The 14,228-nt window shown below is 49.9% G+C and overlaps 1 protein-coding gene across 2 annotated transcripts; it reads left to right on the forward strand.

Moving 5' to 3' along the window:
- Window positions 1-3,438: 3,438 nt before the first annotated feature.
- ID4 (inhibitor of DNA binding 4) lies at window positions 3,439-5,414 on the forward strand. Of its 2 annotated transcripts, none has more exons than XM_054193502.1 (3): window positions 3,439-4,074; window positions 4,814-4,872; window positions 5,362-5,414. In XM_054193502.1, the coding sequence occupies exons 1-2, from the start codon at window positions 3,660-3,662 to the stop codon at window positions 4,825-4,827; spliced, it is 429 nt and encodes a 142-aa protein (XP_054049477.1). In that variant the 5' UTR covers window positions 3,439-3,659; the 3' UTR covers window positions 4,828-4,872; window positions 5,362-5,414. The 2 variants fall into 2 exon arrangements, with proteins under 2 accessions (XP_054049477.1, XP_054049476.1); XM_054193501.1 differs by having other exon boundaries at window positions 3,439-4,067; window positions 5,362-5,399.
- Window positions 5,415-14,228: the final 8,814 nt, after the last annotated feature.

A 14,228-nucleotide genomic window follows, 5' to 3' on the forward strand; every position in this document is an offset into this window, starting at 1 on the left:
TGCAGTACTATCCAATGCACCAGTTTGTTCAGTGGCAGTGTATCATGCACAAACATCTGTGGACCCAGAGTGCTGTCAGAGGAAATGTCCCGTCTTCTGCGCTTGGAAGAACTGTCCCCCTTCCCTGGTGCCACCAACCCAGAGACAGCCTCAATGTCTCAGGTTTATTTTTTCAGCTGGAGTCAATGGCATATTCATATACTCAGACCTGTGCTGACAAATGCAGCCTACATTACTCATTCTCATTACGTTCAATGGGATCATCCCCACGACAAAAGGGATACAAGGCCAGTCGTTACATTTTCATTTTAAACTTGCTTTACTTTGGTTTTGAATCAAAAGCAACTTTTTTAAGCTCTAGAGAGCACACCTATGATGCGATCTCTTTTAATGGACCAAATTGGTCCATTCAAGCATTATCAAGGATCTTGTGATAATAGCGGGAGGTGTCCCTGCCCATGGCAGGGGGGTTGGAACAAGATGATCTTTAAGGTCCCTTCAAACCCCAAACCATTCCACGATTCTATGATAATATGGCAAGAATTGGTTACAATGGAAATTAATCTTGACTCTGGATGTGGGAAGAGAGCACTGAAAAACCCAGCCAAGACAGATGAACTCCTCCAGCCAGCCAGGAAGGGACCACATGCTTAAAGATGCACGGAATTTATTTTAAAAATCCAGACTTGGTCTGGTGAAAAACAGGAGCGTTAATCCCTATATGCTCGTGTCATGAAAAATACTGCTATTAATAGGACAAAAGCATGAAGAGTAGCCACTGTCCCTCTCCCTTGCACACATCTTCAAGGATGAAGAGTTTCACTCTGCCTACCTCCAACGCTAACACTCTGGTGTTTCCGACCCATTTCTAGAGCAATCTACTTAGCATCTGCTACACATCCAATCTAAATTTTGAAAAAGCAGCCGACCCAACCTGCTCCCACTTAAAGCCAATGACAAAACTCCCATTGACTTCAAGGAGAGCAAAAGCGGACCAGTTGTTAACAGGGAATTGGTGGCTATTGTTCAGCCGAGCATGTCGAACTAGCATGCATCAACATCATGAGTATCAAAGGGAGTGACTAGAGGAAATCCCCTGAATATTTATGCGATAGTCGGAGGGGAGGGCTGGTTTTCCCTCTCCCACATATCTCCACTGTGGTTATCTCAGCTACGTGAACGCACACAGTCGTCTCGCAACTCCAACAATGCTTACAGACCCTTGGATCTCCCTTGATGCTCTCTGTGGTGGAAGCAGCCCAACAGGAAAAGAGGTCTGCGGCATAATAGCGGTTCCTCGTGGGTTTCCAGAAATACTGAGTCATCTTCAGGAGCCAATGTGGTGTCGGTGGCTTTGCTATAGTGCTGCTACAGTGTGTGTGTGTGTGCGCCTCTGCATGTTTGTCTGCGTGTAGAGAAATCATCTGTCCAAATCAGCTTTGAGAGAGCTAAAGGGGAACCAGCTACATACTGGGGTTTCCCAGAGGTTTACAGTGAGATCAGGCGAGCTCCGGGGAGGGATTTGGTACGAACACAGCAACCCAATATTACAGTGTATCTAGTTTCACGCAGATTTTAATTAAATGGGACCAGCAAGATTTGAGTCTGCATGCTCATCATACTTTACAAATCATTTTATTTTAGACAGCACATCAGCTCTGTCCGCATTACCAGGACTCTGGAAAACAGACAGTGGTTTTGTACCATACCATAATGTACGCTTTAAGGCCCATATATATTTCCACCTCGTGAGACTCCGAGACTGCAAGGAGTGGAGTTTCACATAGTAAAAGCAATGACTGCGGCAGAATTGGGATCATCCAGCCCACAGCTAATGGAAATACACCTTCCCATCACATCGTCATGATGTGGCACATGAATCTAGACCTCAGTCAGACAAAGATTTATACCGTGTACTTAGATTTTGTACCGACAGCAGTCCAACTGCCATGGATGGCACTGGCAATGTAGGACAAAAATAAGGAAAACAGGAGTGTGAGTATTTGTAAACAGAGCCTCAAAACATATGTTTTTAAAGGGGGAGAGAGAATGAAAGTGTGCTTCCTGAAAGCCGTCGGGTGACCCAGTCTCACCGCTCATTCACGTTCTGGGTTTGACAGCTTCCCACTGTATCCTTTATATATCACCCGTTGTGACTAAGCATCGAGGGGACATGCAACCATTAATCACCATTATGGATTTCTTCCCTTCTGTTGGGTTTGACTTACAAGCTCAGGGGCAGATCCTGCCGCCTTTACTCCTTCCTGCAGTCCCAAGCAATCAGCCCTACTTCACTCACACAGACAGAGCCCCAAGCGCTGCAGCATCCGCGGGATCAGGCGCCGAATTTCTTACACCCGTGTCCCGTTCAAATATGCAATGGCTCTTAATCCTTAGAGGGAATTAAAGGAAAGTTTGAACAGCGCATTATTAAATTAAAAGGTTACAATCTGCCACAAGATGACTTAAGCAGGACTCGGGAGTATGTGTCTGTTAATTTTAATGCTCTGTCTCAAAGTACAGAACTCTGGACATTTCCAGCATCATATTTAAAACATGGTACATCTACTAATACGTGATCTGGTGCATTAATGGACCAAATTAAGTTACAGGTATGAATTTTACATAAAACGGATTAATATTATATGTCATGGAGGAATTTTAAATACTCCATCTCCATGCATTTTTAATAGTTATGTGCTCTAATTTAATGTTCCCAGGCATTGCTTTGCGTGAAGTCCCTAAACCCTCCTCCTTCCCCCTCTCCCCCCGCCCCCGCTCCAGTTTTGCTTGGGATTTTCCCGGCCTTTAAACAGGCGTCCCGAAGTCCCTCGAAAAATGTGTAAAGCCGGGCTGGGGCTCCGACACCGAGAGGATAAAAACGCGTTTCACGACCCGGGTAGACGCCAACCCTCCTCCGGGTGGGTCGGGGGACCGAGGGGGTAGGCCGCCTTCCTCCCGGGCGGGCGGCGGGGAGCGGCGCCGGTCGCGCAGGGCTGCGCTCGCCCCCGCGGAGCAGCGCGCCGGACCGGGGGGGCGGCCTCAGGAGCCGCTGGGCGGCCGATCCCGCCCGCATTCCCGCAGTCCTTCCTCCCCGGGACCGCCTTCCTCCCCCTCCTCCTCCTTCTCCCCCGCGGGGGTCAGCGCCAGCCGCCCGCCCCCTCCAACAGCGCCACCCCCCACCCCCCCTTCACAGCCCCGCCGTCATTGGCCGGCGCCGCGTTCCGAGAGGGGGGACGCGGCTCCCTGATTGGCTGCGGCGCGGCGCGGCGGCGCCCCCACCCGCTCCCCGCCTCGCACCGCGCTCGCCTTGCCCCGCCGCCGCTGCCGCCGCCGCGGCGCCCCCGCCCCCTCCGGCGCCGCCCGCCGCGCCCCGCCCGCGCCCCGCCGTATAAAGGGGGCGGCGCGGACAGCGGCGGCTGTAGAGGCGAGCGCGGTTGTTGCCGAGCAGTTGGGGAGGGAGAGGTTGGGTTGGCGGTGCCGCCGCGCTACTGTTGTCGCGGGGGCCGCCGGTAAACGCCAGCGAGGCTGCGGCCGTGCCCCGCTTCCGTTGCGGGCGGTGCGTGCGCGGCTGCCCGAGGTCGCGGGAGGCGGCGGCGGCAGCAGCAGCAGCAGCGCTGGTAGAGAAGGGAGGTCTGCTCCCTTCTTGCGGCAGCAGCATGAAAGCCGTGAGTCCCGTCCGGCACCCCAGCCGCAAGGCGCAGCCCGGCGTGGCGGGCGGCGGCGGCGGGGGGGGACACCCAGCCCTGCGGTGCCTGGCCGAGCACAGCGGCTGCAAGGGGGGCCCGCCGTCGGGCGAGGAGCCGGCGGCGCTGTGCCTGCAGTGCGATATGAATGACTGTTACAGCCGGCTGAGGAAGCTGGTGCCCACCATCCCGCCCAACAAGAGGGTCAGCAAAGTGGAGATCCTGCAGCATGTCATCGACTACATTCTCGACCTGCAGCTGGCTCTGGAGACGCACCCGGCGCTGCTCCGGCAGCAGCAGCCGCCGCCGCCCGCCCTGCACCCGGGCAGCTGTCCGGCGGGCACCCCCAGGACCCCGCTGACAGCCCTCAACACTGACCCGGTAAGAGGTGCGTGCCTCGCCAGCCCGCGCTTTGGGCACCGGAACGGGGAGGCGGGGACCGGCGGTCATCATCCCGGTGATGCCTCGCCGCCGCCGGCCCCGTGGCTCTGCCGAGGGGCCGCAGCCCACCGGAGGGGGACGGGGCGGGCGGGCGGAGAAAGGCCCCTGGCGGTGCGCGGTGGGTGCCGGCATCCCCTCGGTGCGGGCGGGCATCCGCGCGGTGTTTACCGTGTAATTACAGCCTCTCGAGGGAGTAGCTGTAATCAGCGTGTTTGCACACACGGGAGCAGACGCGCCGCTCCTCCGCTTCCCAGCCCTCTGCGGAGCGAGTATGAGCGGGTTTGGCGGCTCTCCATGTCTAACGCCTTCAACGCAGCCTAATTTTTTTTTGGGGGGGGGGGGGGCGTGTTGAACGGGGAGCGTCTCCCCACCGCGGGACCTCCGGTGGCAGCCCGGCGGCGCTTGCAGCCGAGGCGCGGGGAGCGTCGTGCCCCCGGGGCGCCCCCCTGTTCGCACCCGGGGGTGCCGGTCCGGGCGCCAGCCTGCCGGGACCGCTGCTGCGGCCCCCTCTCCTCCGATCACCCCCGGCAGCCGGGGGCTCCCGTCAGCGCTCCCCGGCAGGGCTGTGGCAGTGCCCGGTGCGCGGAGGGTGGGGGGGATGTGGGAAACTGGGGGGGGGGGGGACATCTCCCATGCCCTTTTTTCTCCTTCCATCTCTAACTTGCCGTGTCTTGGTTGCTGCGCAGGCTGGCTCTGTTAACAAGCCGGGGGACAGCATCCTCTGCCGCTGACCGCCGCTCCCCAGGTGAGTGCCGGGCGTCCGGGGCCGGGGGCTGGAGGTTCGGGGCGGGGGGGAGGGCGGGGAAGCGTAGCCCCGGGCTCGGCGGCGCCGCACCGCCTCCCGCCGGGAAAACCTGCCGAAGTCGGGGGGGGGTGGAGACGGGGGACGACCTGAGCCCGGCGAGAAATATTTGCAGGCGGCTTTGGGGTTTTATTTTTAATTACCGGGTGGTTATTTTATTTTCTTTAATTACCGGGTGGGTGGTGTTTTTTCCCTTTTTGTTGAACACTTCCCCCCCCCCCCCCCACCTCTTCTCCCTCCCCGAAGCGCTTCTGGCTGCGGCGTGCAGCTGCGCATCCCTCCGCCTTGCCCCAGCCCTGGGAGCTGCGGTTGTTGTTTGACCTGGTTTGTTTTGGGTTGTTGATCAAGCATGTCTTGTGTTTTGTTGGTGGCGCCAGTCGGTCTGGAGCGGAGCGGTTCACACACCCCCTCTATTCATTCCTCTTCCCACAGGTGTGCGGCGGCGCCGCGCCGCGCAGAGGCACCGCGGGGGGCGGCGGGGCGGGGAAGGCGGCGGGGAGGGGGGGGGACGGGGACACCCAGCCCGGCCCCGCCGCACCGGAGGAAGGAGCCATCCAACACCACCACCACCCCCCCACCACCTCCTCCTCCCGCCCCCGAGCGGTTCCCATGCTTCATCCCGGCAGAGCCAGCCTTTTCACCGTTTTGCACGTCCGTAGCGGTCCCCCCCGCCTTTTCCCTTTCCCTGTTTCCCCCCCTCCGTCCTCCTCCCCGTCTCTTCTCTTCCGACCAGATGTGAGCGGTGTGTCCCGCGGTGGCAGGAGGTTGTCGGACTCGGAGCAGGAAAAGTTGCGACTCTCTCTCTCTCTCTTCCCCCCCCCCCCTTCCCCCGGGATAGAGGACCCCGAGCCTAAACCAGACTTTTTAGAAGCGTTATAACTCTTATAAAGGGGACCGAGCAGCTGAACCTTGAAGCTTTACTAATCTACCAGAGCATTTGTAGATATATTTGACATCTATTGTTTAAAATAGATGGATTTTATTGGGGCCCAGGGAACTTTCTTCTCCCTGCAGGAATGTTACATATTGTATAGATAAATGAGTGACATTTCATACTGTGTATATATAGAGATGTTCTATAAGTGTGAGAAAAGTATATGCTTTAATAGACTACTGTAATTATAAAATATTTTTAATTAAATATTTTTTTGTAAATATTATAAAGGTGTGTATGTGTTTTTTAAATCTGTGGGAATATCTCTAGAATACCACAGCTCAAGTACGGAGCTGCTAATATGGAAATATCTTGAATGTTTAGGGCTCTTTTTTTGTCCCCAAATGTCCTTTAGATGCGGAAGTTAAAGCTATAGCTAGTGGTCCTGCATGATTGCATGAGATGTCTAATTGCAAATAAACTTGTTTGGAGTCCATACAAATGTGTTTTCCTCAATCTAGACTTAAAATGTTTGTAAGTGTATTATACATTTTGAGACTACACTTTTGTCATGTAGGCACAGGGGTTTTTAGTGCATTCTATAAAAGTAGCAGTAAGATGTAGTGGTTTTTTACCAAGAATAGAAAAGCAAAATTCTATCTAGTTTTTGCATTATGGGGGCGATGCTTTAGATCTTTATAATCAGCTTTTTTTCTTAAAATCTGCTGTTGCATCAGATCAAGAAATTTGTTCTGGAACTTCATTTAGCAGCAAAAGGCTTTATTGCAAACTTGCGTTCCTACAGCCTATTAATTGCTTAAAAAGTGAAAACAGTTCTCTGCTTGCAACCAAAGGGCAAATCATTAACAAAAACAGTTGCTGTTTCCTTCGTCCAAAGAGTATTAATACTGAACTGCAGAAGGGCACATGGGTAAAGTCGTCATGATCGGTGATGTAAATTCATCTTAAAATGAATTTAAGTAGACCAAAAATCAGATAACTGCGTCAAGATTATTTTTCTAGTACAAAATGACTTTCATTTCACTGCAGCTATGTTACAGTTAAAAATCCTGTTTAATCTCTGTGATGTGTAACTACTACATGTGAACATTAAACTAGATTTACCTGTCTTTAACTGTGATTCTTCAGCTTATTTCTTCAATCCTCTGAATTTGCACATTGTCTTCACTTTTTTTTTTTGTATGTACCATTTGACGGGTGAATTCATTTTACAGCAGGCTTTTGTACAATCAAGTCTTACAGACTGTAAACTCATGTCCAGGCTGAGTGAAAGATGCTCATTTTGTGTGATCAGTAGCCTGCACACTAGTGAAACGGGATTTTCAGAGTGGGAGAATTAAGTAGGATTTAATTGGGTGCTTTGTAAATAGCTAGCCAACTGTGTGTGTAACATGCTCTGTTTGACGAAAAAAGAGAGGATTTGTTTCAGATTATACAAGTGTCAAAAGTACTATAACCCAAGGGACGACTTCTATTAAGTTAAATATTTATAAGGAAATTAACTACTGGGGTCATTAGCTATTGACTACAGTGATAATGTCAACAAGATGAACATTCTCTTAATCAAAATAATTGCGTAAAGATCAAATCAAAAAGTGGCTAACACATCTGCAAACATAAGGCCTCCTGTCACTGCAAACGCATTAAAGGCAGGGGCATTTCACAGGCTGAGCCCTGACTCAAGGGATGGGGAGCGGGTCCCTGGCTGCTTTTCCCCCAGCTTGGATGTTATAATAATAGTAGTTTAATGAGCAAAATACATGTTCTCATAAAATCAAGTCATGAACCTCTCATCCTGCGTCTCCAGCTAATTCAATGACAGTAAGAATGCTATCAATAGGGTTTTTTTTACTGCAGTTTGGGAATTCTTACTGTGCTTGAAAAAAGAAAAGCAACATTTTTTCCAGAGGAATGGTTTAAATTTATGTTCTTTTTCTCTGTTTATCCTATTAATATTTGTAGTCCTCCACTTACTTTAGCTTGTATAGCTCAGATTATTTTGTATACAGCTTTTCAGTAACATTAGTTCTCAATACCCTCGTTTTGTTTCTACCTGCTGTTGCCAAATTACGGTATTCTGTTACAGAAGAGGAAGCAAGCAAAAGGTGCTGTCTTAAAATATGAAACTCCCTTGTAGAGTTTCTACGTATCAAAGCTGGAATATCCTGGGAGAGCTGGTAATTCACTGAACTACTTTTCAAGGGAGAGCGCACCAAACCCTGGATTGTTTCAGGTCAGGGCGATCTCTCATCGAGTTTAACGGCTTCAGGATTTGGTTTTGCTTTTTAAAAGAAAGTCAGAACCTTTAGAAAACTAAGTCTTACTAAAGAGCTGTGAAAATTTTTCCTGTTATACAGTGTTCTTGACAAATGTGAAAGCCTGCATTTAACACTCAAAAAGCTCATATCAGGGCATAGTAGATGCTGGTCTTGATTTATTGCTGACGCTATGTACAAAACTGTAAGCAAGGAATATCTAATCGCTCGCTTCCTAATGGCTGGAATCAGTACAGTCCTAAATACAGCTGTACTTATTTTTGTTTTTCAAAGATTTTAGAGTCTTTCATCATATTTTAATCCTATATCTTGTTTAAATCATGTTTTCCGTATAGCAAAAGGCGTAAATGTTTGAACAAAGGCAAATTAAAAGGACTCTTTCTTCTACTGCCTTGGATTTTCTCTTAGTCACAAAAGCATTCCTTAAAAGGAACTTTTTGATTGCGTGATGAGAGTTGTGGTGAGGCTGCCAGATTAGGAATTAGGATACTAAATTCTGTTCCCAGCTCTGCTACTGAGGCTCTTTTGTGACCTTGAGCAAGTCACCGGCTGTCAAACAAACTTCCAGTTTTCCATTTGTAATCTACCAGTGGGAGCATGTACTCATCCCTGTAGAAGCAGGGAGATGAAGCAGGCGAAATGCATTCACGTTTTTTACTTCATCTTTGTTATGGGGATTATGTTTTGGGTAAGAAAGGAAGCATAGGGAAAGATGGGGTGATTAGCAGGAAAGCCTTCCTAGGGAGGAGCCGATGGGGGAGCACATTGCTAGTAGAGCCTGCGAGGACTCTTACTTGGGACGCTGAGGTTGTAAAGGACTAGAAAATGGTCTCGAGGAGGAGCAGATGAGGGATCTAGGTCTTTTCTGTCCCCAACTAGTATGCTGTCTGCAGAGCACAGCGGTAGACCCTGCTAACGCTGCGTGCGTGCTTTGGTGAGCTGCGGTGTGGAGGTCCCAGTCCTCGCAGATGCCGAGATTCCCCTCTGGAATTTCCAAATGACGGGAGATGTTCATTCCCCCTAAAAGCCAAATTCGAGCTCTTGCGCTGACAGCTACCTTTTGCCCTGCTGTTTCACACAGGAATGGCATTTATTTTCACTTTCTAAACCATATAGCGTTGCTTTTAAGCAGTTGTGTTTTCAGCCACGAGCGAAGCGGTCATAAGGAATGCCATAGCTGTCCTGCAGGTTGTTCTGAGAGTTAATGAATAAACCATGTATAGGATAAACAGGTTTATGCAAATGCAGAACAGCACTTTACTACTATTTGTATTTTCAATGCTTTTGTAGCTGTCAAAGTCACGTTTTTGTAAAACCTTTGCAGTTGGAAAGAAGAAACCACGGTGCAAGCAATTCAAGTAATTGTTATAGATGCGACGCAATTTACTGGCTTCTCCAATAGTAGGGCTTGCAACGCTAAATAGCGTGCTTCCAAAACAGCATTGAAAACGCTTTGCTCTCCAGTCCCAGAACATGTGATCTGAAAACACAGGCTAAATATATTCCCCCCGTACAACTGCTTGCTCTCTTGCATTAGAAAATCCATCCTTTCCTCTTAATTCCCATGTAGGAGAAAACGTGTGTGCGGTGCCGACCGGGAGAGCCTGCTTTCCCAAACACCCAGACCGGCCCTCGGAGAGCATCTGAGCCGAGCTGGGGACCAGGCGCCCCAGGGCTGCACAGCACTGGGGGGAGCTGGGCTGTGGGCAGCTGCCAGCCGAGCCCCAGCAGCCAGAGCCCGTCTCTCCCGCACCACGTCCTGGCCATGCCTCCTGGAGAAAAACCCTTTTCCCTCTTCACGGCCTGGAAAAAGAAAAAAAATTTGCAGGGGCCAAGCTATGGCACAGACTGCTTGTGGCTGTGATCACGGCAACATGGACAGGAGTGGGGATTTTCTAAGTTGGCATCCTTCCTCCTTGGCAAAACATCTGCCAGGAAAGAGCCGTGTCGCCCATTGAGCACTGGGGAAGGAGCGGTGTGAGCCCTGCCGAGTGCTGCGCTCGGGCACAAACACAAAGCTGAAGTCATCAGAAAGATGCTGGTGAGCGGTGGGCCCGGCTGCCGGGCGTGCTGAGTACCGCAAGGTAATGTTCGCCCCCCTGTTTTGCCCCCCTTGAAGGTATACGCGAGGGGAGGCAAGACCGTTTGCAGCCCGCGCTCAGCTGTGCTGACGCAGTTGAGGACCGGTGAGAACAGCCATAAAAAGCACCTCCCCGTGCCCCCAGCTGAAGACAGTGCCGGTGGGACGCGGTACCCACGCTGTCCCCCACCACACTCAGAGGGCCACGGGCCGGGGAGGCAGAGCGCTCCTCTGGCAGCTTGTTTCAAAGTAGAGGACTGAGTGGTGGCTGGAACGAATTAGTCCCCGTTTGTCACTTCTTGGCCCGTAGGGAGTAAGCGCTGGCGCCCAGGACTTTGTCAGGCAGAGGCAGGAGCAGCCCCTCCGCAAGAGCCCTGGGCACGCAGCCCTCCCTGTGCGAAGTGTGACAGCAGCGCTGAGCGGGATACGGGGCAGGGCAGTTTGGGCTTTTCTTCCTTTGATGGGCATGGAACATGCTTTGACATGGTACTTTGAGGGTTGGTTTTTATTTTATTCCTTTTTATTACTCTTTTTTTTTTTTTCTGTTTTAACCTTCTTTTAGCCTTGGGTTTGCTTGCCTTTTATTTATTTTTTTTTTCCCAAAGATAATGTGTTTATCAACTGACAGCGTACACTCGTTTCTGGTAAAAGAAGCACTTTGACAATTTTCACAACATGTATAATTTACTTAAGGACCATAATGGCTTCCTGTGAGCCGTGTGTCATGTAAATAAATGTTCCAACAATTTTTAACATGCATATTATGTACTCCATAGATCAATGGCTCCTTTGAAGCTGTTACAGTTTATCCTGTAAGTTCCTATTCAGACATTTTTAAATATGTATTATTTATTCAACAGGCTATCTCTTAATTCAGAGATGCCGGTGTCAATATTTATAGCAGTCTGGCATCTATATCTTATTTAGAGTATTTCAAAATTAACATTGCTTAGCCTTTTCAGCAGTTTAGAAGAATCCCCATGAAAATGTGGGAATGGGAAAGAACAGTTCAAATGAACGAGACTGTAATGTGCATTCATTTTGGATCAGGTTTTAAGACTGCTTCCTCTGCTCCCCTCTACCTTCTCCACCAGCCCTGGAAACACGCAGGGCCAGAAACGGGGTGTGTTATGTGGGCTGCGGTGCACGTAATAAATCCTCGGGAGGGCTTGGGAGGGCAGCAGCGCCTGGCCTCAGAGGGGCAGGAGAACAGGGTGCCATGGGCCAAGCGTTTCCCCTTGCCTTCTGCTGTGTCTGTCCAGGGGCCGGGGGATCCCGGCAGGAGCATCGCAGCGCTGGGGGAGCAGTGGTGGAAAAGGCATTGCCTTCTCCGGCTTTAATGAGGAAGCCGTGCCTTGGTCTGTGTGCAGGACAGGCTCTCCAGGTAAGTAGGAGCTAATATACCAGGAGCTTGTGAGCTGCCCCAGGGCTTCAAGCGCCAGCAGGGGGTTTTTTGGTGGTTTGGGCTTTTTATGGGGTGCATCTATGGGCGCTCCATGCCCTGTAGCGAGCGCAGCCAGGGGCAGGTGGGAAGGTGCGGGGCACATGGAAGCGAGGGCATGCACACGGATGACTTTCCGTCTCTGCAGCTATTAGCCAGGGAAAATCCTTTTCTATTCCCAGAGGGTGGGGGAGCCGGTAAGAAGTTATATCCCCACCTCAGTAGGAAGCTGCAAGGGGAACCCAGCGAGCTCCTAGGCCCTTGCGGAGTAGCCCACGAGATAAGAGGGCCCGCAACCTCGGTGCAGGCTAATGGAGGAGGAGAACCTGGGCCGAGAAAGATAAAGTTCCTATTTAAATGGAGACATCTGCAACAATAGAGGTGGAAACGTAAAAAAATTGCTATCAAAGTCATTTGCTTGTAGTATGAAGGCTTTTGTCTCACCTTGTTTAAACAGTCCCACTCCTGTGTTTAGTTTACTTGTGTTAATATCCCCCAGAGGCTTCATCATTTGCTATTGATGAGCATACAAAAAAAAAAGGTAAAATGTTGCTGTCCGTGCAATTAATTCTCTTTCCAAGTGCTTAAAATTCAGCATGTCCCTTCAGTTCCAAAGGTGCTAGATCTTCAAAACCAGCAAGCTGCTCGCAGTCAGCTGGGAAACCCCAAGTTGTTTTGGAGCACATAAAAACATTCAGTGCTGATAAATACCCACACTGTGTTTTGCATCTTCATAATTTGGGATTCCATTTACCTGACATATGCAATAAATAAAACAATAAATAAAATATGCTCCCTGCCTCAAGGACGTTTCTCTACATAAGTTGCAGCCCAGTATACAAACTCTTTCCCAACCAGCTGGTGCTAAGCATTTACCACGCTTCCTATTCTAAATGCAGGGACACCTTCTTACAGCTGACAATGCTGTTTAAACCATAATGGAAGCAGCCATAGATAAGGCTTTTAATAAGAATATAAAGCAATAGAAATAGAGCACTGCTTTAGCTGGAAAACGGGCAAATTGTTCTTGTTGGCGCTTTTTGGTGAAAAATGCTTCTACCTAGAGAGTTGGAAACTCCAGTGACTCAGCTTTTGATCAAATGCCCACCGAAGTCTTTCCATCACCTTCAGCAGATGTCAAATGGCAAATTCACATAAATGAATGGGTACATTTAGGGCTCTGTAGTGCACTGCTCTGCCCAGACAAAATCCCGTTATGCCTTACCAATGCCTCAGTTGGGAGCTAGGTTTTACCATTTTTTAGCTATTTACTCCGGACCGACACTCTTGTCACTGGCGTGAGAAGTTGGGCGCAGCCTTCGACCAAGCAGATCGGCACCAGGGCTGGCAGCATTTAACTTTCCCTTATTCCCAAACCACGACAACTCTCTATGTGAAGAGTTACATGCGACTCAATAGCAGCAGCCCCGGCAGGGCTAAACAGTGAAGGAAATAAAACGTGAGGCCAAACCTGTCCCCAGCTTGGCTTTGGACTCAGTCTCCTGTTCATCTCAGAGGGTTTGGGAGTTATAAAATCCTCTTTCCTGTCTCAAGATGGGTTTTGAGGCGAGTTTGGCCAAGAGTTTAGTGGGAACGGCAGGGTCGGATGCTCACTGCCATCAATCGCTTCATGTTCATGTTCAGCTTGAACGCTAAATATAAACAGACATATCAGTCTGTGTTTGCTTGGATTCATTGAAATATTAAAGCAAATGCTTTGTGCCTGTGGTGCAGGGCAAGGTCTTCTTTATTTTGCTGGGGCAATAGCCATATTGAAACAAACTGTATTTTGTTTTCTTTCAGACAGGTGTGATGGCACACCTGCGGAGCTCAGGCTTGAATAGCAACTCGTAACCTTTTGTGGGTAAGGTGGGGGGCAAATCCTGCTTAACAAGGATGTCAAACTGATCTTTGTTCCCTTCTCCCGACCAAGTATCTGTGGCAACAAACTGGAGACAGGTAAACAATCAGCTTCTGCTACCGCAAGCTTTCCATTTACAGTTCACCAGGAGCTCTTATTATATGAAAGGAAAGGGTGGATGTGGTGTCAACACAAGGTAATAGTAATATTATTTGAACAGGTGTGTGGGGTGTTGCTAAAGTGAGAGGACGGGTGAGCGGTAGGGAGCAGTTAGTACAGGGCTGTGCATGTAATAACCAGAGCTCACCCGCGTTTATTATCATAACAATCATGTGCGGTGATAGGTTTCACAATGAGCTGGTCTGATTTACCTGGTGCATTAAACCAGTTCTGTTGTTTCTCGCTTTCTAACTCCCCGCTGGAAAAGAGCCCGAGAAAATATGGGTGCTAAAGATTTGGTGAGCAGACCCACTGCACACGCGGCTACAGAGAAGTGACCCACCAGGCCAGTTATCCCCCGGCTCCTCCACTCCTCCACAGCCAGCTCTGCTGCTGATTTACATCGGTGGAACAGAGAAGGCAGATTAAGTACCTCAGGACTGCATTACAAAGGGATGGCAGCTTTGCGGGGAGTGTTAAGGCACCTTGGAATAGAGAGAGTCGAGCACCTCAGCAGTTTTGTCTACACGTCTATTCTCTGTAACGCAGTTAATTTCAGCAACGTATTTCCAGTCTGTGATGTGTGT

Source organism: Rissa tridactyla, chromosome 2 (genome assembly GCF_028500815.1).
Source record: "Rissa tridactyla isolate bRisTri1 chromosome 2, bRisTri1.patW.cur.20221130, whole genome shotgun sequence".
Taxonomy (NCBI): Eukaryota; Metazoa; Chordata; class Aves; order Charadriiformes; family Laridae; genus Rissa; species Rissa tridactyla.